This window comes from Apostichopus japonicus, chromosome 4 (genome assembly GCF_037975245.1).
Source record: "Apostichopus japonicus isolate 1M-3 chromosome 4, ASM3797524v1, whole genome shotgun sequence".
Classification (NCBI taxonomy): Eukaryota; Metazoa; Echinodermata; class Holothuroidea; order Aspidochirotida; family Stichopodidae; genus Apostichopus; species Apostichopus japonicus.
Genome location: NC_092564.1, coordinates 24,084,337 through 24,110,983, shown reverse-complemented (window position 1 = coordinate 24,110,983; position 26,647 = coordinate 24,084,337). Strand labels below are relative to the sequence as shown.

The following is a 26,647-nucleotide window of genomic DNA, read 5'->3' as shown; positions in this document are numbered from 1 at the left end:
ATGATCTGGGGATATTTTAAGGGACCATAACATTCCACGTGGTTAAACACAAACATATTTATGCATAGATACACGCGGAATGGTAAATTACAAATGTTAGGGCAAACTCATCACGAACTTCACAAGAAAGTATAGGAGATAAACAGTTTGTAGTAAACAGATCAATTATGTAACAATTAAAATTTTGGAAGGAGGAAGCAAAAATGGGGCTGTAACGGGACTCGAACCCTTTGAAAGTTCACTTAGACAGTAGAGAGCTCCTGGCTATTACATGAGCCCGATCCCTATAGCTCCTGGCTATTACATGAGCCCGATCCCTATAGAACCTGGTATTGTGTCCTCTGCTCTTTGTGGCAGGCATTTCGATTTATGTATTGGTGGGTGTCAGAAACAGTTGGGTACTTGCAAATGAGTGTAATATCTACAAGGTTAACTGTAACACCGATGTGTGGAACGAATGGGGGGGGGGGGGCATCTGTCAGCGGCTTTAAAAAGCGAGGGGATAGGATTATCAGTCTCCCCTATCACTTTCGTTTTAACCTATGTATATGTGATCTTCCCGCAAGCAGGAACTCGCGAAAGAAGCCATGGAGGCTTATAGACTCGCAAGCTGACCGAAGCCAATCCCTCGGCACACATTCATTTAACGTCCATGTCAGGAAGTTGTTATTGAACAACACCCTTGCCAGACGACACACATTGCTGTCGGCGGGGAATCGAACCGGGGATCTCATGACTGGGAGACGCCGGCGTTAACCACTAGGCTATGCACTCCGCCTATGGATGTATGGATGTATTCCACGGCAGTGGTAAATCATTCAGCTGCACCTTTTGTACTAGCAAGAAAAGTTCGGCAAGAAATTCAAATGATCAATATTTCGCTTCGTTTACCTTCTACAACGCCCAGTTTTCGATTCTTTATTGTGTCAAAACTCCCAACTTACGGACAAACGCAAGAACTATCTCAGGGAGCAAAAAAGGAACAACAGAACGAACGAAAACGAACAAACAAACAACCTTAAAATTGGAGGAAAGAACGAACGAACGAACAAAATGTAAACGATCGAAAAAGTGGGTTTGATAGGGTAGAGTGGAATAGTGCGGGAATGTAGGAGCGATATTACCTGTTTATGCATCTCTTTCTTGTTTTGTTTTGGTTTTCCTATAATGTGTTTTGAGATTGATATATCTGTACACATTCTACAGGTAAACTGGAATTATGCCAAACTAATTGTGAGATATTAATATCACACTTTAAACTTCCTCAAGTTCATTTTGCTCCGTGTACTATAAATATCAAACCTACGCACGGTACTTCATAACAAACTAAATATTTCGAAGAATTCGTACAAGAAATGTTTTCAGCTGCCGCCTACTCTCAGTACGATCAATGAAAACGTAACATTTTAGAAAACATACTTTTATGAAAATTTCAAAAACGTCACATTATTTGCACATTATTATAACATTAACGCAACGATTAGTACCGTAAAGAATACAAGGTCTTTCACATGACTTGGCGTGTATTTATTATACTCTCCCTTTAAACACGAGAGGAAAATTAAAATACTGCAGTTTCCCAGAAATTGGTATTTATCATATTTTCTTCTTTTCAAATGAGTGATTAACCATCACCGGTACAGAAATAATTACAAAAAATAATAAAACGAAACGACGCAGAACGGCAGATATCGTGTGTTGTTGTCCCGGCAACGATATTAAATATTGTTCTAATTTCTTACAATTCTCTCAAAACGACATGCAAATATACATCGACATCAATCTAGATAAAACTGGATTTAGAACTGCACTATTGAGCAGCAAAACAGAAAAAAAAAGTAAAAACAACATAATATGACGTCATACAGCTGGTATGGAATCCGCCGCGGAGATTATGATAAAACCATGACGTTTACTTTAAGCGCATGCGCCATGGCTGAAATTATGCATCCCCAGAGTACAACTTGACGAGCACGATATCGTTACTAAGCCAAACGTTTCACTTAGGAGAGAAAGATTAGCGATGTCTTTATGCGATGTGATGTTTAAGACCAAAGAAAAAACACACAAGCAAAAACAAGCCAATTGTATTATTAGTATAGGTTGGTTGTTATTGCCATTAGTAGGCTACATATACGTGTTTGGAACATGATATACAACAACACTGAACACAACGTATATATCTTGACACTGTCATAATGTTATAAGAAAACGTTGTTTATATGCGTCGGAAATGTCACCTTACTTCATCACAGAGTAATCAACATATTTTTTTTATGTCAAATCAAATAGCATCACTTAAGCCTACATTTATGTTTACAACACATTCAGGATATACTTTGTATGTGCAGATGGTTGTTTTATAATTTACATGTAACGTAACACTATGATGCTAGATAGAAACAATAAAGTTTTCGTTAATAACACCATATTGATATGCAACACTGTAATTATACTGTATAGTAACCCTCAGTAGGGATATAAGAGTGACACTGATAGAAACACTAGTATGGCACTAAATACATACTGACGGTGACAGTAACATTACTGAAGAATGGTAAATAATAACACACTTAAAAACTGAAGTTTATCGATAAAGAACAACAGTAACGACGTTACTAACTTTTGCATAACAGTCACCAAGAAATAATATTAGTATTGCAAACCAACAATTAGCAGAACCATTGTCAAACCTGACCCAATACCCATCCATATTGCTCTCTTCTTTGTGATCCTCAAGAAACCTAAGTTATTGCACAACACTATTTTTAACACTCCACGTGATCTTCGTCAAAAGACACATCAACGAGATAATTTTTAATGTAGCAACATGTGAGCATCTTTGACAGTTTGGTTTCAGTTTTGGGCATCTTTAGTGATAACCAGTTGTTATATAATACACGATTTTACATGGCGTTGACATCCGAAAGATGGTGAGAAGAAATGAATAAAATATCTACTTGTAGAAGAATTAGACGCCTCAGTAATCGTCCTAAATAATGAATCCCGCCTTTCCTCTCCCCCACCCCTCCTATCCCCATCCCCTTCCCCTCCATAAAAGGAAAAGAAACAAGCAAGAAGGGCAAGCAAGAAGGGGGAGGGGAAAGGTTACAACAATGAAACCAGAACTTCAAACCTGTCACGGAATGTTCCACTTCGGTAACTTTTCTTTTAGGACTATTCCATTTTATAATGTGGGGTGGACTATTCTTTCTCAGAAGTAAAAGGAACGAAAACTGTAAGTCTGACGAATTCTTTCTCAGTGCGCTATGTGTATTCAGTGCAATCACCTCGTTACGAAGATTTAGCTACTTCCAGCCGGTTCTTTCTGTTTTAAACTAGTTCCCAATATGTTTTCCCAGATTGACGCGGAGAGTGCGGCAGATAATGAGTTGGAGAGAAAACACAGGCTGCTGGCTTTCATCGACAAGAACGTGATAGGGCGAGAAGCAGAATTTAACGGACCATTTGGAAGAAAACGAAGTAAGTACTTTGTCATTTTAATTTAACATGATGTCTTCGAAAACTTAAGAAAGAAAGTGGACTTGAAGAATTGTCGACTCTTTCAAGATAACGGGGTTGTGCAGATCTATTTGTTGACATACAGGAGAATATATCAGATTGGGAAAAATGGAGGGGAGGAGGGAGGGGGAGATGGGCAAAATAAGTGAAAATACTAAGATGATACTATATCTTACTGTGCCTTTTAGTTTTTTGAATATGTTTTCTAAGTTCAACTTCTGTGATTTATTATCTTCACGATTCACCAGGAGAGACGTGTTATTTTGATATTAATGATGTGTTTTATTCTTACTGCTAAAAATAATGTTATTTTTCTTAATATCAAATTCTTTCAGCTACATTCACATCGATTCGACTTTCATAATGTTCACATATCTAACCGTTAAATATTATTTCATATATAGCCCCGTCCCCTCCCTCAACCTCACCCCACAAACACCACTCCCCGTCAAACTTTGTTGCTGTTCAGTGATATTATGCATTCTACACGTTTCACAATTTCTCCCTTTGTGATACAACCCTCTTAATTTCCAGAGTGTGACAATTTATTTGGTGGGGGGGGGGGGGAGTGTTGAAGTCATGAGCCAGATGTATATCTCCAGTTTAATATTCAAACTTGGATTATGACATCATTATCTGTTGCAACGTCGTAGAAATCAATATGTGATATTTTGTTAATCGAATGTAAGATGATTTTGTTTAAAATCTATTCATACCGAGAGGATAATATCAAAAATGTCCATTGGGTAACCGGTACCCAAAACAAACACAATCCTCCCCTCCTCCTCCTCCCCCCCCCCCCCACACACACAGAAAATTTGGTTTTACGTGAATCCCTAGAACTGACGGAATACGTTGAATAAAGAATTGAATTAGTTTTCGAGTCAATAACCTCGTAAGAAACCTTTTAGACTTTCTTGATATATTCATCACCTGGGTCGATAATATATACAACTTTACTTATACTATCGATACTATATACAACTTTACTTACACTATATCATCGTACTCGTGTGTGTTTGCGTTGTGGAAGACGGGTGTTATATCCATTGCAAAAAAGTTATACAGAGTCCCGTGTCAAGCGATACCAATGGCATCTAAGAATCAAAATGTTATTATCCGAGAGCGAGAAATATGGCAATGCCTATACATTATTCTTTTAAGATTTCCCAAGTAGGAAGACACTGCACCAGCCCTGTAACCCCCCCCCCCCACCCACCCCCAACATTTAAAACGAACGAGCAAGGTAATAAAAGAAAACTATTCAACGTAGTGTGAGATTTGTTAGTCGTCATTATCAGGTATATGATTATTAGAGAAATTGTGAAACATAAAACGCGCTTTTGTACCCACCGGAGCATGAGCAGTATATCAAATGGTACTTTGGGTGTGAATTATTCAATATTCTAGCCGTATACAAACGTAACGCATAACGTTATCTTCAGTGGATGTCTACACTATATCCTTATCTTTTTAACTCCGTGGCAAAGATAGGGTTTATTCATCTACACAATCACCATTCGACGCTCGTTGAAAAGCTGAGCTGTACGGTTTTTTTTTAATGTGAGTTTGTGTTTCATGTTGGTATAGAGGATAACCTAGCATATCCACCAGTTACTAACACAGTAGGTCGAGGTCAATGCAGGCTAGCGTGATCTTGAAGTCTAGTAAGCACTTATTGAGTTATCTCGGCGAGCCTATAGGATTATGGACAAACAATGACGCAATTGCTTGTGCGGAATAATTGTGAGTTGGAGCTATTTAGTGCAAAAAAAAGGTCGGCAAACAAGTGACGTCGTTTTTACAATAAAGTACACGAAGATTATTTTAAGGTGATTGACAAAAGAAAATTTGTATACGCTACAGTTCCTATTAGGGGGTTGCTTATGAATACGATTCTGTACTTATCATGCGGTGATTGTCAATCGTCATACATACGGTATACGTACACGCAGAATTTGAGTGAGTAATAAATGACTCCGCGGTAAAGTGTAACAAGCAAGGGCGTAGGAACCGGGGGGCTGGGGGGCGCCAGCCCCCCCAGTGTAAAATGTGGAGGGGCGGAAGTATCATTCCCCCCCCCCCCCCACTTCGCAAGTCAGAAAACCCCTTTTTCATTTCCAAATGAGAAAAAAATCTCATTTGAAGCACCAAATTGTGTCTAAGGCCAGGTGAAAATACAAAATTAAGTTTACAAAATGGAATGGGTGTTGAATTGTGCTATATTGCACCAAATTGCATCTGAGGCCACCTGGAATTGCAAAAAATTCCAAATTGACCCCTCCCCCGGGCCGGCCATCAGTCTTCAGCCCCCCCCCCACTCAAAAGTACCTTCCTACGCCACTGGTAACAATCATTGCATTATAAGACCTTTTTCAGCTCGTTTCCATAGAAAAATACACTGTCAGCTTATCAAAACTGGGGATGTGTTTACAAACAGTCTCACCGAGTGCACACGGCAACTTGCGGTACTTTTCATAATCAAACCGGCGGCGAAGCATAGCGATAATGCTGTTGTACATGTTAATGTGTTTTGTGTAATTTATAACTGCATATAACCACGCCCCGGCACGTCTTGTGTGACATTATGAAAACTCTCAGCTAACAACGATAGGCTTCGGACCAGTACCATTATGTGACAATGGTTTTGCCTGAGAATTTTTCGTTATATTAAGGGTATAACGTCCTCACGATCACGTGGTCGCAGTGCAGATGCTGGAAATCGTTGCAGCAATGCTTAGTTTAAGGTCCAGGCTCTTTAGTTGCTACAGGATGAGGTTACGTATCTTGTACAGTATGTGCGTCATTTTCGTGGTATACTCACCATTCTTTAAGTTCCCGTTAATTCACGGCTTCCGTCAATCTCGTTTTCATTTCAGTTAATATCGATGAAGCCCTGTAGGGAAATGAAGTGATGATAATATGTAACAGTATATATATCACTATACGATATTAAATACATACCGGGTACTTATTGAATATGTTAAAGCGTGAGTGTCATTGGAACTTTGTGACAGAGAATGCGTGTATCCCTTGACATCTTGGGTATATGCTTTAGCCACCATTGAACCTAATCTGATCAATGTTTGCGAGATAAATAAATTTCGAGATAAGATATAGATGTTTAATTTCCTTAATTCTGGGCCATCGTACTAAAATGGCGATTTAAGCAGACAAGTTAAGCATTCTTGTAACATACAAAGTATCATGTTATTTCTTTCTTGATTTATGCATTGTGTGTGTGTGTGTATTCTGTAAGATAACTCAAGGAGTATCAGGTTTAAAGAACTATGGGATCTTCCCATTACCTGGCACTCTTTTTCATAAGCTTTATTCAAAGGACGCATCAACGCCGTGAAATGCATCTGAGTTACTAAATTGGGTACGGAAGGTATATATATATATATATATATATATATATATAGTACTGCAATGCTACACCGACAGATGGTCATATTATCCCATGTTATTGGGGAGGGGGAGGGGGTAACTATGAAATTTGGGGATGTGGTTGTGATTAATAAATAAAAAAGAGCATATATCATGGCCGGAGTGTAAAATATTTCCCCTTCCGTTTTTGGAGCCAATTCATAAACTGAGTATAAAGGTCATCTATACGCAGAAACCATCATAGTTGTCAAATCTCATCTTGAGAATCTTTAATCCCACCTGACTATGGGTGGAGACATCACGTGACCTCATCAGACAAACGAATTAATAAAAAAAATAAAAAAAATGAAAAACAAATTACTATTTTTATACAAGTGACGGTAAATCGTATACTCTTTCTAAAGCGAAAATCGATAAAGACCTTCGTTTATTCTTAGCGACGTATCGAGCATTTCTTAGCTATTTACCTTGGATTACGCAGTCGTATGTCTGTAAAGACACCCGCAGACTTAAGACCGGCTAAACATTCTTCACTACATTTTCATCTTAATAAACGCATTGAAACTTTCTTCTTTACTTCTTTACCTTTTTTTCCTTTTTTATTATTGTTTTTTCGGGGTTTTTTGGAGCTATTTTCATAGTTATTTTTATACTTTGTGCCTCCTGAACAAATACAAGAGTTATCGGACCAAGGAAAATAATAAAACTTAAAGAGCGAATGATAAGCGGGGGCTTGGCACTTACCTTGAACCGCACTCTTGGTTCTATTCAAGCTAATAAACAAACTTATTCGGAGGTAACTCTCAATCAATATATAGAAGAAGAAGAAGAAGAAGAAAAAACTGATCAAAGCTTGGTTTGCCCAATGAGGTATAAAACTCTCTCCATAGAAGAAGTAAGAGACAGCGACAGACCTTCCAGTAATTGTGAAAAATTCAAGGTCAACCGCTTCTGTTTTGCTGATATAAAATAATGATCACCCAAAAAAATTTGCTTGTTTTGCAACATATCGGTTTAATTTAATATCTACATTGAAATGACGTCTTTAAATTCTCTACAAGGGTAACACAAGGGAAAGACAATTCCGTATACATGGAGAGGGATTGACTTTCTCCAACAGCCAATGACAATGCCCACCCCCCCCCCCACCCCCCCCCCGGCCCCCACCTCCCCAACTCGAAGGAGAGACAAACTCGTCCATCATCAGGGTAACCTGAAAGACAATTCCGTATACATGGAGAGGGATTGAATTTCTCCAACAGCCAATGACAATCCCCACCCCCCCCCCCAATCCCCCTCCCACCAACTCCCCAACTCGAAGGAGAGACAAACCCGACCATCATCAGGGCTTTGCGTGATAGAGATAAATATGAATGATAACTTCCCTCAAACAGCTAGAATAATTTTTCAAGAACAGTTGATTCTTTTGAAATTAAACAGTCGAATTTTTGCAATAAAATATTGCAAGTCCAATTAGGATCATGTTTGAATTTCGATGTCATCATAATTGAGGATATAGTCGAATTTTTGATATAAGCTACTCGACATATAAAATACTCGACATATTGAAATGAGAAGTCTTAACCTCCAGAAATGAAATAATTTTGAGATATAATAGCCGACGTTACCAGAAAAAAGGCGAGAGTTGTAGAGTAGGCTTATAGACAAACGCGTGAATAAGTCATAAACACTGAACACTCGAACTCTCGAAAAATTAATAGTCCAAATTTGAGGAAGAAAACGAAATTTTGTGATAAGCACTCTCTAAATACGGACTTTTTGCAGGTGTATAGAACTGAAGAAAAAAAGTTAGAGTATTTATTTATATTAAATTTCGGTTTTTACAGGAGAAAGGTTACATTCAAATTTGTAGCAAAAGTTCAAATTTCCAGCCAAAAAGTCGGGATTCGAAAATCATAGGGAAAACGATATTTTGAGTTTTAAAATACCGAAGTCGAAATGCTTCCCGCCCCCCCCCCCCCCCCTCGCCAGCCGCAACCCCATTGCATTGGGACTGCGCACAGGAGAGTAGAAGTTATGTAAGTTTCCAACCTTTGCATCAACATTTATAGTTTCAAATTGCAAAACTGCCAAATGTTAAACACAGAATTGTCCACCTGATGCGGATGTAGGAAATAAAATCGTTTGTTCTCTTCTTTGAAAATATAAAATTTCAACAATTTTTAACTCTATTAATATTATTGCAGTCAAGACTTGCGCAAGCGTTATCAAATATTTCCCAGCCAATGGGTGAGCTTCTTTTTTTTATTAAACACTGACGTCATTCTGGGTAGTTATCGAAGTGAAACACGTGACTGAGGAGTATGGAGGACATCCTCTTGGTGTGCGTCCTTGTCCTTTGATTTCTGTATTTCTTTATCTGTTTGGGTATTTTTTTTATTCACTTTCTTTTCGTCGCCTTTTTGCAGTAGGCTTAAAAGTTTGTTCCTATTGTCATGTAAGTTTAATTTGAACGGGAAAAACCAAGGTCTATTTTATAAAGACGGAAACCGGACGATTTTTTTTTTCGTTTTTTTTTTTTAATACTGTTTTTATATTTATTGTTTCGTAATACTGTTTATGTTTCTTCTTTCTTCTTTTGCTCAACAGTTTTCTACTGCGATTACACAGCGTCCGGCAGGTGAGCTCTCTTGTTAGGTTTCTTTTCCTGTTTTTCGAATACTATTTACTCTTAAACAAGATGTGTAGACTAAAAGATCTCATAAACACGACTATACGTTGGTATATAACAGGAAGCCCCGGGAATTCAAGGGGACAAATTTGGGGTCTTATTTTGTCACCACGATTATTTTGTTGTTGCTGTTGTTGTTGTTGTTGTCTGGTATAGAAAGCAAGAGAACTGAAACACGGATGAATATGACATGAGACAGGGTTATGTTAGAGCTTATAGATCAAGCCATATTAAATCTTCACTATTCTTTGGAGGGTTTCTTGACGCACAATTCGACGCAAACTTTACGTAAACATTGCTGAAATTCTGGTGGATTGATTGGACGCTTGGGGTTGCATGTCACGGATCAGCGGTGCATACATACCTACTCGCTGTAAATGCTTTTGAATATCCCAGAGAGTCAAATCAACACAGGGGAATTTAGCTCCTTCTACGTTTCTATTGTTCGGTCTAATGATTCCGGAAACAATTCATCACTTATTATCAAACTATTAACAAAAAGGGATTGGTGAAGCGAGAAGACGCTCTAAGGGTGTTTAATACCTGAGATCTATCTAAGGACAATGAAAATAGATTAGATAATAAATTAGATAAGTTACAAAAAAAATAAAATGTTACGTGAGATGTAAAGTATATCAATGCGTCGGGTAACATGCCGTATAATTGGCTCCTTCTTGGGCGTGAAAGTGTTACGTGAAAGGAAGGAAGAGAAAGGGGAGAGGAGGGGGGGGGGGGGCTGCAGAAGGGAACTTGCTGGTATATTTAATGAAGAAAAAAAACACACATAAAGAGGTTTTCGCCTCTTTACAAAATTGTCTCGTTTAACTTCGTTAGCGTAAAGATGCTTATTGGTGCTAATAGCTGTGATCGTTAAAAACAGTAAAACTCAATTGTACACGAGACGTAAAGAAGGCATATCGATAATATAAAAATAAAAAGTAAGGAAGTTGAATGTGTCAGATAATATGCCGCATGATTGGAGTAAATGATCATGTTTGATTTTCTTGACATAGGAACTGGGCGGGTGAAGATCAATATATTAGGTGGAGGGGTGAGAAATGGATTGAGTTGCATTTTTGAAGTTTGCCATTTTTTTTTTACATACAGTTAATACTAATATGAATAAGTGTTTGCATGCATGGGCAACTCTATGCTGGACATTCAGTCCAGTTCATAAACCTATCGTTCATTAACCTTGGCAATGCTTGAGGGCGTTTTTACTTTATTCAACATCCTGCTTTTATAAATTGCATTCTTATTTTGTGAGGTAGGCCTATACTCTGAATGGTTTATATAACTCATTGATTATACGCAAACAGCTTTACTAGGAGTCACGTGATTGTGACTCACTTGTGAGCAGTAGCTTACACTAAATATGTACTAAGCGGACTTGCAGTACGAGTACAGCAGCATGAGTACTAACGAAAGTATATAGTCCTCATTGGAATGAATATGTGTATAAAGTTCTAAACACGAGTACAAATAGGCATGCACTTAATCTTGTACTATATAGTATAGGCCCTATCAATATTACATTTCTAGAATTACCCGAGTACAGGAAGGAGTACAACTCCACGAGGTTGAGTACGACCGAGTACGCGTACAGTCAGTTATGCTACAATATGAGTACGGACTCAATACAAGTCTAATAATAAGTGTTCGGGTTCACAAGTGAGTACATTTCTGGTAAGCAGAACGATATAACTGATGCATTGCAAGATTCACATGTGAACGTCCTGTAGGTATACATGTACTATCACGTAAGGACTTTATGAGGCGCTTCATTTACTGTACGATAGATAACCAATTGATACTAGATAAAAACAACCCGTTAATTTCTTTTCAGACCGCTTAAATTCATCGAAGATTTCATCTCCCAGTACGTTTCTCAGTACTACGCTAATACACATACCACCACAACTATTACGTCACGGCAGACTACTAAATTCAGGCACGAAGCAAGGTAAGGATTGAGTTTACATTGATCGAATTTTCTTTTGTATCTTTATTCTTCATATTTTACAATGAAACGAATTATGAAACCTAAATATCACAATATAATTATATATTACTAGAAAAGTACACTGCAACATAACACCACAGTGACCTTAGCAAAATCTAATCTTTTCAGTTGAGATACTAGAATTCTTATGTTCCTTCACATGCAATGAAAGACTTGAAGTCTAAACGAAACACCACAACGTACTTATATTTCTTGTTTATTCACCACCTTGCTTATTTCCTAAGATCTATAATTTGATCTGATTTTAAGAATTTGTGCTTTACAAGAAATATGCAAATTTCTGAACTCTGTTATTGACTATATACCAACATCAAGAGCTGCCTTAATTACTTTTATCCTCAAATTATTTATATATTTAATTTATAGAGTATAGAGGGGATGGATGCAGGATGAGAGGTTGGGTTGGTTAGAGTGGGGGAGGTGGTTGGGGTGGGAGTTACACACTGTACGACATTTATAAATAACCATGTCGTGAAACGCAACAACATCCAATGTGAAGTATTTTGTTTCTAAATGTAGGAATATCATAAAACAATGCGTGAATGCTTCGGATGATGACGTAGTGATATTTACCGGAAGTGGTTCAACAGGGGCGATTCATAAGTTATTAAATGCCTTGGAAATCAACGGTGATAGGGCACTACAAACGGTACGTATATCCGACTCATTGCAGATACATATACTGTCGTGGTATTTAAGTTCTTATATGGAAGGGGCCGAGAGGGGGGGGGGGGTTTCGAGACGTTGATTTCGAGGAAGCCCTTTTATATAAAACATCATTTGAATATCAATAAGTGTTTTAACGTTCAGGAACTTTATTGTCACTTGCAGTATAGTGGTTATAATGATACCTGTTAAAACTAGCGATAGTACATGAGAGTCACGGCCATGTCACTGTTCAGTGTTTGCACATCAGCTATATTTGAAATTGTGAAAGAAAGTATAAACAACAATAAATTGTGGCTGCTGTTGTTGTTGTTGTTTTATGAAATTGTTTTGTAGATATTGGTGGGCGTTAACTATACGCATAATTAAATAACACGATTGGATTTCAAGGCTCATTACTCGCATTTGCGGCAAAGATGACGTGAAAATGGCAACGTTAATTGTGGTCAAAAATCGATGTTTGTGACTACACCATGCACTTGTTGACGTTACAAGAACATCCTTAGACAAGAGGGAGTGACAAACAGATTGAGAGGAGATGGATGGAGGGAGGGAGACAGCCTTGTCGTGAATATTTTTAAGTTTTAACCACTTTATATGTCTCATATGAAAAATTCGTAGAAATGGAATACGGAATTTGGAGGGTGTAGTCAATATTGATGTAGCCATGGTTTTGAAACATTTCAATTTACCAAGTGTTCCTGCATCCATAATTCCATTTGACGGGGAAGGGCTAAGTTATCGCAATTAGACGTGGGCAGTCTCTTCCACAAGGCTTTTTAATCAAAACAAGGTGTTATTATTTTAAAAAAATAAAAAGCTTTTTTTTAAGTTAGACATTATTTTATTTATTTATTCTTTGTTTAGGTCGTACTTGTCGGTCCTTTTGAACATCATTCAAACATATTACCCTGGAAAGAAAGCGGAGCTACGGTAAGAAACTTCCCACTACTCACTCTGTAGAATAAATCAATGCTCTTCTGTGTAATTTCAGGTATAGCTCTCCCGCCAGCCCGTCCCCGCACACTGTACCTAGAAGTTCATGTTAACCTTGCCAGACTGACACACTTATGATAAACTCATGATGCAGTGTCGATGCTCAGTCATTTGCGCATCGATATTTCACTGGCAACACTTATTTCATTTTTCAGGTCGTACGAGTAACTCAAACCATAGAAGGACTTGTTGATCTTGAAGATTTGGAAGAGAAATTAAAGGTAAAATTAAGTAATAAAAGTATTCTGTAGCTAATTTTTATAACCCTTAAAATGATATACGGTTTCAAAATCTCAACCTTACATTCGATTAAAAAAAAAAAAAAAAAAAAACGTAGGTGATGATTTTTCTGACGTCACACCCTATGACGACACATCTTAAAGCAACTATTCCTATTTCAAATGAAAAAGTATTTAAGTAAACGATTTAGTTTGATTGATGGCTCTTCCAAAAGAATTTGAAACATTTAATAGTTTTGACTGAAAGTTGCAATGCATCATTGTGCTATAGTGTATGTACTGTTTATATAGACTACACAACGTACGAGTGCAGGTCAGCAATCTAAATGATATTCTGTCGAGATATCCGTTACGCCGATCAACCCCACCCCCCCCCCTATTATTGAGCCCCGTCTCGGCTATGGGCCAGCTACACTTTGATGGTTGTGCCCAGACTCCATCTTCAGTGACATTTCTAAACACAAAAAAAATTCTTTCCAAATTCATCAAAATTATATCAGCTTCAAACGACTTAACACAAGCAGCAAACTACACAATTTAGAAAAAGAATCAGAAAAACGAATGGTATATAAGAATGACATCAATAACCTTATGAACCTTCTTATATCATCTCAGTGAATCCAACTGGGGACTATATAAATTCAAAAGAAAACAACTTTGAAAGGTTTGCGTGTAAAAACAAACCAGAGTGACTTGTTTACCAATTTGTTTTTTGGTATCTTTCTGTTCAGAATATATAGTGCACAGTCAAATAATAACGTATAATCTCCTTATTGTAATTCAGTCCGTCAATTCTTCTCCGATACAAATAAGTCTACCATTGTTATTGCTGACTGTTTTTCTTTACTTTTTTTTTTCGTTGTATGTAATATGTACTTTTGCTCTTTGCTTGAAAATAACTTAATTAACGTGCGATGTATTGTCCATTTCTTGAGGAGATAATCTCTTGAGGGGAAAGTGGATTATCGAAAACAAAGATAATTTGTAAGATTGACAAAATAACAAATTTGGCGGTCAAACCGCATATTTTTTTTTTTTCAAATAGCATATCAGTAAGGAGGGGGGGGGGGGGGGGTTGGACAGCACAAAAAAGAAAATTAATAAAAAGGTTTTGACTTTTGGGTTGTTTTAAGGGCAAGCAAACTTACCAAAGACCAACAATAACACTATTATGTTTCTTTTTTAATTGCAAACTAGTATTACTTCACGACGATTGTTTTAACTCGAAATTTCATAAATGTAAGTGAAAAAAAATGGTAGAACGTGGTGTTATACGATTCAAATAAATGGAGGGAATAATACGGGAATATAGAGAGTATGAGGTGGGATCAGCGAGAAGCCTTTGGGGAAGTGTTGGGGTAGAGGGGATGGGCTATCAGAAGATCCAATAGGCTAATGAGAATTTGATAATCTCTGCTTCTCTTTTAATTTAATCGGGGTGAAATTTCGTTCCCCCAAAAAAATTACAACAAAAATAACGATTGAAATGCGTGACCAATTAAACCAGAATACAACCAAAACGTAAATAATTACATAAAATATTGATATAATGTATATTCAAATTTTATTATCAAATAGCATGTCTGCACATTATTACGTTAAAGGAAATGCATATATACAAGTTGCAAAAGAATGCAAAAAGATTGCATTTCAATGTTTACAATGAAGAGACCCCAGTCACAAAGTTAAAAAAAAAAGATCAACAATTTGTATCATTGCATTGTCCTACGTTGGTTTTACAGTTTTATTCGTCAAGACATCAGCTTCTCCTTGGGTGTTTCTCTGCCGCCTCAAATGTGACTGGTATTCTGACCGATACGTCTGCCGTGACGTCACTCCTTCATCAGTACAACGCCCTCTCCTTTTGGGACTACGCCACTGCAGGTATATATATATATATGTCTATACCTCAGATCCATTTGTATGTTTGGATTTATCAGTCATCGGTATAGGGGCTGTCGCTTGCCAAAGTGTGGTGGGTCTGTAACGCTAGGCATTAAAAAGAAGACATTAATTTAGATAAGGGCAACTGGTTTTATCGCTGTCCAAAGCCTCACACAGTATAACTATCCAAATTATTATCGATATTTAGGAGGCTCTATTAAAAATAAACATAAGAAAGACAGTTAATTGAAAACCGACGTTTGTTTTGGGATTTTTCAAGAGTGGGGTGGGGTGGGTGGGGTGGGGAGTCGGTTTTCGAAGGACTTCAATATATATTATAAATCCTTTAGGAATACCAACAGTATACACATGCCATACGCTACCATGCACCCTTGAATACATCGTTATACACAAATAAATTGTTATAATTACAATTGTCAAAAGGGAGAAATACATAAAAAAGAAAAAAGAAAACAGATGAAATGTGTTTGTTGATATATCTATTTAATTAATATTATTGTGTTTTTTTTCAGCGCCTTACCTTGATATAGAAATGAACCCCGTAGACCACGGGTAAGAAGAATCACTCTTCCGTTGTCTGTTTGTTTTTGTCCGTTGTTGTTTTGTTATATGATGACGTAGCTAGTATGTCATAATGGTTCATACCGAGGGCCGGATTATCCAATGTGCTAATTATTGTTTAAGTAATGGTAATTTTTTTGCAATTTCTGATACCGAATTATGTCTATGCATGCTTCTCCCATCATGTATGAACATATCTGTAATTTGACTTGTTTGTGTAGTTTTGTGTTATGGAATGTGTGTGTGGGGGGGGGGGGGGGAGGGGGTGACGTGGCCAAATAGTTTGGTTAAATGACACTTTATATCCATGCTATATATATCCATATATGTATCCATGCTATATAGTCAACTATATAGCTGATTTCATAAACCAACATTGGTTTATCTCACGGAGGTCATGCAACGGATTTTCTCATCACACACTGCTAGGTATAGTTTCTACAGTTCAAGATGCAATTCGCTGTCATGAAAAAGACAGACTCTTACTCACAGAGGACATATTTGTGGGTCGGGGCTTGGGTAGGGGGGGGGGTGGTCTCCGTATTATGGGAGAGGATGAATACTTGCGTTACTATCACATACATTGAAAGCTTGAAACTATTTAAAAAGCTGTGGTTTCCAACACTAGTTTACAATATTGTCGTCGTATCAAAATTATGACGATTTTGCATTTCCCTACAGACGAAATGCTGATTGTTCAAAAGACGCCGTTTTTATCTCCACGCACAAGTTCGTTGGTGGACCGGGGTCGCCAGGTAATTGTTGTTCAATCGTTGTGACTATATGATCAAGTCATTGCAGTTATATATATATATATATATATATATATATATATATATATATATATATAACTAATTACAGCATAATATTTAATATTCAGGGAAACCAAGAATGCATCTGATTAACTCAACTACTCCATAGAGCGTGTTCACCATTCCATTTGGTAAAAGCGTTACAGAAAAGAGATCGTCCCCACACAACTTGCGTGTCACCCAGCCAGCTGGGACAATTTCCTATAATGCTAACACCTCTCTAAACTGTCTACCCATATCAACCTTCAAAGCACTCGTATTGACAGTACAAACAGTATGGAATCCTTATCTGCATGATAGAAACATGATATTCATACTGCTCCTAGTGCCACTACGAGTGCTCCGAAAGCGTGACATGACAGTACAGTACAGAAAAATTGTCCCAACTGGGTGAGTGTCACCCTCAGTTAATTTGAATACACGTTAGATTGCAGCTTTGTCAAAGTAATGTCGCAATTTAAAATTCGTTGCAATGACATAAATCAGAGCACTATTTTTTTTGTTATATAGTATAAACGTTTCTTAATATTAGTTTGTATGGTTTCCATTTTTTATACATGATCAGATGTAATAAACTTCACCTTTCACAACAAATGATAAAGACATACGTTTTCTTGTATTCATTTACAGGAATCTTAATTGCCAAAAAGAAATTGTTTGTGAACAGAGTACCACACGGACATGGTGGCGGCACAGTCCAATATGTGAGTAAGCCATTCATGAAGTTAATTGAGCAGTTCTATATGGACTAGGCACAGTATAATATATGCTTGGTGTACAATATTAGCTGTACTTTTGAAAATGAGTTTACGGGTTTGTTTTGCCTTTCAGGTATCACGTGACAAACACCACTACACACAGGACATCGAGTCACGTGAGGAAGGGGGAACTCCCGCAATAATAGAATCAATCCGCGCAGGGTTGGTATTCCAATTAAAGAACGTAAGTAAATGGTCGGAGAATTTACGCTGCTTTTCAACTTCTTGTTATTATTTAATGTTGTTCGAAATATCGAAATAAATTGTACAATATTTTTGTTTTTGTAAATATTTTAATTTACTAGGCTCACCGTCATAATTGCTGATGTTATTCATGCCAGCAAACTATTTATCGACCAAAAACACTAGGATCAAGTATTCGCCAAACCATGCATGCTGTTGATTTAGTAAGCTATATATTTTAATTAAACTGAAAGCATCTGCCCTGGAAGTGTAAACTGGAAATATAGATAATAATATTAATAATAATAATAAACTACGTTGAACTAAAGATGAGACTCCATGTTGCGCTGATGATACCGCTCAAATGTAACCTCGTGTGATATGACGTTAATCATTATACGACAGAGTGACTGCTGACGTCAGTGACAAGCATGATTTGTTGTTGTAGGCCATGGTTCGAAATCATATTGCTTAATGCATTCAGTGCGCAGTAGATAAGTATGAAGCGTTCTGCCTTCGAATAAGTACAAAGTACTTATAATAATATGATAAGATTAGTGGTTTCTGTATAAATACACCCAAAAAGCTCTCCCTCTCTGTACGTTTAGTTCAAATGATATATTGATTATCTATATCTCACCTATAGTTTAGTACAAACTTGATGAAAGATCACGCTTTAAACGTCAGTTTTGTCTGGTTTTCATTTTAGGCCGTTAGTCCGTCATTTATCGCCACGAGAGAACACGAACTTGCTAGGTGAGTATATATGTGGAATCCTGCCTGTAAGGTTATAGGGTGCGTAAATAATTGTCTACACCCGGATACTACACGACCAACAGAAAGAAATCTTTCCTTAAAACTTTGAACAACAACTTTCTTTGCTCTTCGAAAGGTGTTTATTAAGTTGTGCCTGTTCTTATTTCGATTACAATAATGAACTTAATGGACAGGAAAGTATAGGCCAAAGTCTATACCTTTTATCTTTCAAATGTTATAATCATCGAACGTGAAATGATATGACCCTTGTCTACGTACAAGATAATGTAGGCATATTGTAATACATGATGCTCTATCTAAAATAGTCATAACAATATTGAAATAGTCAAACAAGTCTGTTATCCCATCTTACCCATTTTTTTCAGACGTGCATTCCAGAGGTGGCAGGATACTGGAAACCTGGTGATTCTTGGAAGTAAAACAGTTTCCCGCCTTCCAATCTTCTCTTTTCTTATTCGTCATCCTGATAGTGGGAAATATCTCCATCATAATTTCATCGCAGTACTGCTAAACGATCTATTTGGCATTCAGTCACGTGGTGGGTGCGCATGCGCGGGACCATATGCTCACGTAAGTGATCGTTCATACAAACTTCTTCTATACGCCAAGTTGTATGTACTCGACTATACTGGGGTCGTGCTCAGAACCTGACGTCTACAAATTCATCTGCAGGAAACGATAATGTGTCAGGCTGTGCAACGCAAACTGAATAACAAAGTAGTGCAAATTTGTATTTAAAAAAAAACACACCCATCTTTCGTGGATTATTGCAGATTATCTTGATAAAATATTGTTTTGTTTGTACAGGATTTACTTGGAATTACCGAAGAAAATGCTGATACTTTCTTTGAATTAATCCGCGAAGACCGCAAGAAGACTCACAATGAAGACCCAATAGAAGGAGTCAGGTAAGAGACTAGGATCATAGGATTAGCTGAGGATTAGACCCTATCACGGGTTGTGGTTTCCTTTTAATAGTATGGGGATACTGGAGGAGGGGTGGGGGAGCACGTACTCGTGAGGTCGTTTTAAAACGTATTGTTAGGCTAATGAAGTAGGTCTTATGACTTCATGAATAATAAAGTCCAAGAAGTGATTAGTTGTGGGGGGGGGGGGGGTGGGAATTGATATTGTTAGATAGAGGAACCAGTATGAAGCCAAATCTAACATAAATGATCATTACATACCCCAATGTAATAATTCACTACTATTGGACAAGGTGACAAGTCCTTAAGTACAGTAATGAAAAATGGGTGATGGGGAAAGGGCATATGGGGGGATGAAATACGTTGCGTTTCACTCACTGAAATTAATGAACGATGAATGAACGCCCATCACCACCACCGCTCCCCCCCCCCCCCTATATATGCCGCCTACTGCCAATCGATGTCTGTGACGGATGGGCTGCAGAGGGTCAGATTTTTAAGAAGTGTTTGCCTTAAAAAAAAAAATGCTATCAAGCTATGTTGGGTTTGTTTTCATTACTTCCTGTAGGCCAGGATTTGTACGAATCAACCTTCCATATTTCGCCAGTGATGAATCCATCGATTACATATTGGATGCTGTACAGGTCATTTCAGTTCATGGATGGAGATTGCTTCCACAGGTATATATATATCTTAATATATTGTAAATATTCTTAATAATCAATAGCTAATAATGAAAACAAAACAGTATCATCACCATGGCCGGTAATGCAATCTATAAGAGTAAGGGAGGTAGAAAGTATATTCCTTTAAAATGTATCAGCGATGACTTTCTATGTAAATATGAAGCCATAACATGAACTTCCAAATGATGGAACAGTATAGTTAAATATAAGTGGTCTGTTATAAAAAGTCAGTGAGGAAAGAGACCAGTAATTACACCCCCCCCCCCTCCCCTTCTCTCCCCTGCAGATAATTAATAAAGAGTTAAGTGAAAAACCACCATATGTGTTAATGCTTTCATTATATTGATTGATTATATATTTTATGTATTCGTTAAGAATATTAGAAGGACATTGAAAATGAGCCACACAGGAAGTTGTATTCCTTCTTTTCTTCATCCATAGTACCGGTTTGACTTTAAGACAGGTGCATGGACACACCGCACACACCCTCTTGAAAGGGGTCCAGGCTACCAGAGCCTCTATAATGTTAACTATGATGACGGATCCTTTAAGTTAGAGGGTGAACACCAACAGCTACATCAGAAAGACGTTAGCCCACAGGTATAGAATTTTGATTGAGCCTACTCATTGTATCGCAAATGATTATACAAGATGTAACAATTAAACTGCTTTGTTGATAATAGGCTATAGCGTGTTAGCTAACCACGAAGAAAAATCATAATGTTCCGCCAAACCTACAACAAAAGCTCAGAATGTAACAGCACCCATCATGTGATAAAATCTAAAAAGGGCTATGCTTAAAACAGCGAAGCGTGTAAATGAGCAAATAGCTCAACATGCAACAATATCTCAAACTTTAATGGCAGCTGTGTTAGTATTTAGTAACAATTTTCATTATGATATTATACAGCTGATTTTGTGATGTTGCTCAGTTTATAATGCTAGCTCAGCTTGAGGAATAGCTCATCGTGGAATAATCATACTTAGGAAGGAATTACAAGCACGCAAAAATGTCACTACGCTGGCTATAGAACAATGACCCAAGTATGTACCATTGATTTATAAAGATAATGGATAGGTGACGGTCGTGACTATTTGAAGATACCAAAAGGCTACGCCATTTTGTTTCCTAAATTAGTTTGAACAGGCATCCTACCCGGCCATAAAGGCCATATTGCCTCGTAATTTCGTGTGGTCAAAATTCACATTTCATTACAAACGACTTGGCGTCGATCTATACTAGTGCTAATCACGTTTGTGATATTCTCTGTTTAGACCAGTATAACTAAGATATACGTTTTTAGTACTTCTACTATACTACTAGTATGTACTATACTACCCTTCAAGGCCTAGTTCTAACGTTACTAAGTAAGGATGGACTAAGGCTAGCTCCTATAGCATAACGTAGGGCATATACTAACTTCCCAGGTGATAAAGGAGTAGACCTAGTCTGGGTTCCAACTTACTTAGCAGCTATCGATCGGTACTACAATAATTTCCGGTAAATGCTTGCACTACAAGAGAAGAGGTAATGAGGCAAGGGTTGACTCAAATATTACTTAAGCCGACACGGCAGCCTAGTCGATTTATTTTGAGCACAAGCCTAAGTTTAGATGCATATACATACCTTCACTACAGCGTTAGGATATCGTTCGAGCCCGAACGGTGAAACGTTGTCACATATGCTCTTTGATCACGATTATCACAGCATAAGCTCCCGCAGGAAACATGTCACGATGGCATCAGTAATGTAACGGCGAAACCTGCATGGTTTATTAAAAAGATACAAAGGCCCTAAATAAACGTTCAACCATACCAGATAAAGACCTAGATGTAGATTCAATGCTGTAGGGGATGAAAATGGTCACACCAGAACTTTCGGTAACTTCAGATATCCCGGGCCCTATCTGACACAGCGCCGTCTGCCTCAAGCATGTGTATCAATGTGTATGGCTGCTTGGTATATATTAAAATACGACAAAGTAATTTTGCATTAAATCTTGTTATATTCTTCATTGATGAATATTAATAAATTGACATTTAGGGGCGAGGACCGGTAATAAGTCCATTTTTACCCCCCCCCCCCCTTCTATACTTCTCCGTAGGCTCGCCACGGAGCCGGTCATGCAAAAATAATACAGCTACACGCATGTAATACCTGGTCAGTACAACGCCGAATAACCGTATTTGAGATATAGTAATATTTATTGATGTAATTAATATGAAATATCTTCTCTTCAATTTATTTGCAGACTCTTCTTGAGGAAGCACTCTCCCAATTAACGGATGCTTCAAATGAAGTGGTAATTTATACGTTTTACTATAAATATTTCTCTAAATTTTCTCTAAAATAGTTCTATTTGTATTGCTGGCATATATATATATATATATATATATATATATATATATATATATATATATATATATACACATAGTAGACATGTCTGTGTGTGGGTGCCGTATGTGTGTAATATGCGATACTGTAAAATTATCAAATTGCGTCATACCTAATTAGCAACAATAATCTTTAACCGGTCCTTTCTTATTTTGTTGTACATTAGAACGAGGATGCTTTACATGATCCTTTACCAATGCTTGCCGGAGACTTAAACAACTTTGTGTGGTTCTTGCAACCCAGAGAGGCAACAGGGTATGCGATGGCTGAAAAATGGCAGAAACAACTGACAGAGACCACCAGCCTTGATCTGGACGAAAGTGACCAACTTATTGTCTTTGATCCATCTCAGCTCGAAGGTCAAAAGTTCATCCTATCACAGGAAGAGGGGCTGATGCAGCCCTACATGGAAGAAGTAACGGACACGGTCGTCCCTGAAGTCGACATCAAGGATAATAGGGAAGATCACATGGTACCAGGTGAAGTAGACACCGAGGACGACACCGCGGTAGTACCGAGTAACGACGATGTCGGTATCGATTTTTACATGATGGAGAATCATCTCTATTCTTCAGTTGGGGAAGACAAACTGAAAGATTCCAGCTCCTATTGCGAGGACAACTGTACCAAAGGACCCTACTTCCGCTCTATCAGTGCAGAGAGCGGGTATGGCAGCGAAGTGGACTTCGTGTTTTGATAATATACTCCAGTGATAAGAAAGAAGAACAGTGCTACTATTATGAGTGAATGCATAATTCTGGTATACAGATATGGAAAAAAAAAGATGAAGTCCAATGATTGTGCCTGACGATATCGACGGCCAGTTCTTCCAGTGCTTTTCTAGTCTTTATCTAATTTGGTGGTTCTCTGGTATCATTTTAGATTATCTTGCAGTCAATAAAATAGTCTTTGTTTAGTGTATAACCACGAGAAAAAAAAACATAATAAGAAAAAGAAAGGTTACATTTTCACCCCTACGTTGTGTGGGTCAATGTTTGGCAGAGAGATGTTCTATTGAGCTACATGATGGTGTCACTTGACAGGAGTATAACTATCTCGTATGACAATGTAGTCCAATCGTCATTGCGATATCACAGAATGATGCGACAGTCATTGTGATAACATTGCCACCATATGTTGCATTGCCACGCCTATTGTCACTGTGACGTCACATGTGGTCATCACCTGATGTTAAATAGCACAGCGTCATTTTGTAGTTCAATTGCCATCACCTTTTGTCAACTTTTAGCCACATAAATAGCATCGTGGCACACTATTGGTTTACTATAATGAAGATATCACACAGTAAAATTGTATTGCCATGACAATGTTATGGCTGGCCTACAGCTCTATCGTCATCATGACATCACGTTATATCTATGTTACAACCAGTGAACTTATCATTTTCTCATACGTTCATGATTTTACAATGTAGACGCATTGTCATCATGCTGCTTAAGTATAATAGTATCGCCACCATGACGTAACTGAGTATAGTTTATGCTGCCACCGTATAATTCTGTTGCCTGCGTGCTCTCACAAAAGGGCATTACAGATCTTTTACACGACCACGCCGTTACAGTTTAGTTCTGCTGTCGCCCGGCTGTTTCAGTGTAAGGAACAGCAAAGAACGTCTAAGTGTCGAATCACTTGAAAGTTCAAAAGCAAAAGTTCGACGTTCTTACATATGAAAATTATATTCTTTTATTTGCCAAAGAATAATTGTCTTTGATCATAAATAGTACGTGTAGATTAACAATATCTTAGAGATCGAGATAAGAAAGGAATCGATTGTCGTATTGCATTACCTTTCATAGAGTAGCCTGTTTATCTACGCAGTGACCGTAAATTGAACTGTAATGACTCCTAAAGAATAATTGTGTGTAGTCTCTTTATTCTCTCAATGTAAAACAATTATATAGTTATACAAGATAATCTATTATCAGAATATTAGGCACCTATAGCTAATATAAAGAAAAGAAAATAAGAAGAAATTGTGTGTGCAGTATTTCAAAATTGTTAATCAATTGTACATAAAGTCGACTGAGTGAAGTCTGCTGACTAGACCAGTATTTGTATACATGTTAATCAAAACTTGTTATTATTCATTTAATGTTAATTTCTCTCACATTGAACGGATTATGTTATACAGGCAATGTTCGTGTTATGATTATTGACGTCACTACTAAGGCAAGGCGGACCCTGCGATATTGATGTCATCCTTAAATGAAATGCTGTTGCGTAATAAACACAAAAGGAGTGGCGCTATACTGAATTTATTCTGGTTGATGTTTCGATATTACAACCCGTACCATATCACAATTAGAGTAGGGTTAAGTTTTTTAAAAAGGTTATTGTCGAGGAAAGTGCCTAATATAACCTTTAGAGGCGGTTGGACATTTTTTTTTCAGAGTTCATCATCATTTCTATACCTGAATATTAAGGAGTATAAATCAAAGAACAATTGATCGACACATTAGGAAGGTTTAATGTGATTTAGAGCATTTCAAATGTGGAGATTAGGCCAAGTACTCCAGACCTATTTACGTTTGTAACTGGAAAGCTTTTTCAGAGTGTGATGTTGATGATGAACCGAAAGTTATCACTTAATTATCTCTTAAATAGTAATATTATTCGAAAATTTTCTCATTGATAGCTTTGAGCACGGTCAACCGTGTCGTAAATTTTCCTTTCTTCTAGTTGATAATTTCATTGGTCGTGCTACGAAAATTGGAGTTTGTTTCATGATAGGGCAAGCGATGTAGCCATCTTAAAGGTTGGTAGGATATCGTACCAGTTGAAAACATCAGCCGACATAGAAAGTCACGAATTTAGTGTGTAACATCAATGGGGCAATAAATTGTGGTACCGCAGCAATGGCGGGCCATTGCGAGGACACCTGTCTCATATTATCTCTCTCTCTCTCTCTCTTCTGACACTTGTGTTTGAGGCTGAGCTTAAACGTCATAATCACCTATATGAAACCTCCGATATTGCTGTCTCATTGGGTCAGTTATTGTGAAAATTTTGTAGGCTACATTTAGTTCTAGTACAAACACAACACCTTCTAATACAAATTCGGTTTGGAGTTAAAAGACCTACAAACATGGCCGGGACCGGGGGTGAGTTATTGCTTGGGGGCGGGCAAGAGATGGGGTGTAATGATTAATGCAATCAGGCTCTGAAGTTTGCAAATATTTTGGTAATAACATTTTAACTTTCGCAACTTTGGTTCTGCGACCTTGTGCGTTGTAAATATAAACAGCTCGTAACTAAAGATCTAAAGGTTTATTAATAATATATAGCTATCTCTATCACGCTGTGAATGTTGCATTAAATATGTTTACAAAAATAAAATTTATATATTTCTAAATCCTTCTTTATATTTTCTTACATACATACTGATACTACATATTGCTACATAATGCACAGTGATTTTTGTCTATACTGATATCAAACCCAACGACAATGTTGACACTTGATTTCATGTAGTGTATCCCCTGTCCAGCTACTTTCTTCAGTTGCGAGCAGAGTGGAGGAGGGGGGGGGGGGGGTTGGCTGGGCCAGGATGATCCCCACCTCGTCAGTCAGGGGAATATTTTCATTATTCAAATAGCACAGCCTTGCATTTAGACCTAATTACAGACCAAACTAGTCCAAGTATGCCTCACATGCACCATTTGATTTCTTTGACCTAACCTGACATGGAAGCTGCATTGAACGACCACACAGGCACACCCATCATTTGGATCTGCTTACAGCCCATCCATAGAGGATCATAAAGGGGGGAATTTGCAAAAATCAAGAATATATCTCTCTCCCATCCACCAATGTCAGAAGCACTGCAACACTGTGAATGTACATAGACTTCCACGGAGCTTCTAGGAATCAATTAAGGTCGGATTCCACATCTTGGCTTCGTGAATTGTACTATACAAAGTCATAAGCCAGTGAAGAGGGACAGGGCAACGGGTGAGGGGGATGGGGTGGGGTGAGTGGACGACAGGTTACAAACGACGTACTAGATTATAGCTCATCAGTGATGAGATTACAATCCAAATTCTACAAACTCTTTCAGATACCTCCATTAATCGCTGTAAACACCATCATTGAAAA

The 26,647-nt window shown here is 37.6% G+C and overlaps 1 protein-coding gene across 1 annotated transcript; it reads left to right on the top strand.

Moving 5' to 3' along the window:
* Positions 1–3,150: 3,150 nt before the first annotated feature.
* On the top strand, positions 3,151–25,533 carry LOC139966872 (uncharacterized). Its single transcript, XM_071970321.1, has 18 exons — positions 3,151–3,483; positions 9,523–9,553; positions 11,451–11,567; positions 12,147–12,276; positions 13,161–13,226; positions 13,445–13,510; positions 15,271–15,412; positions 15,946–15,985; positions 16,676–16,749; positions 17,437–17,510; positions 17,638–17,748; positions 18,457–18,503; positions 18,890–19,094; positions 19,332–19,432; positions 20,019–20,130; positions 20,578–20,736; positions 22,389–22,439; positions 22,698–25,533. Exons 1-18 carry the CDS (start codon positions 3,351–3,353, stop codon positions 23,226–23,228), a joined length of 2,190 nt encoding a protein of 729 aa, XP_071826422.1. The 5' UTR covers positions 3,151–3,350; the 3' UTR covers positions 23,229–25,533.
* Positions 25,534–26,647: the final 1,114 nt, after the last annotated feature.

Excerpts from the sequence above, each read along its gene's own strand:
- LOC139966872 (XM_071970321.1), top strand. The coding sequence starts at position 3,351 with ATGTTTTCCCAGATTGACGCGGAGAGTGCGGCAGATAATGAGTTGGAG. Across the intron at positions 12,277-13,160 it reads GTGATAGGGCACTACAAACG|GTCGTACTTGTCGGTCCTTT; the intron begins GTACGTATATCC and ends TTCTTTGTTTAG. Across the intron at positions 13,227-13,444 it reads GGAAAGAAAGCGGAGCTACG|GTCGTACGAGTAACTCAAAC; the intron begins GTAAGAAACTTC and ends TTCATTTTTCAG.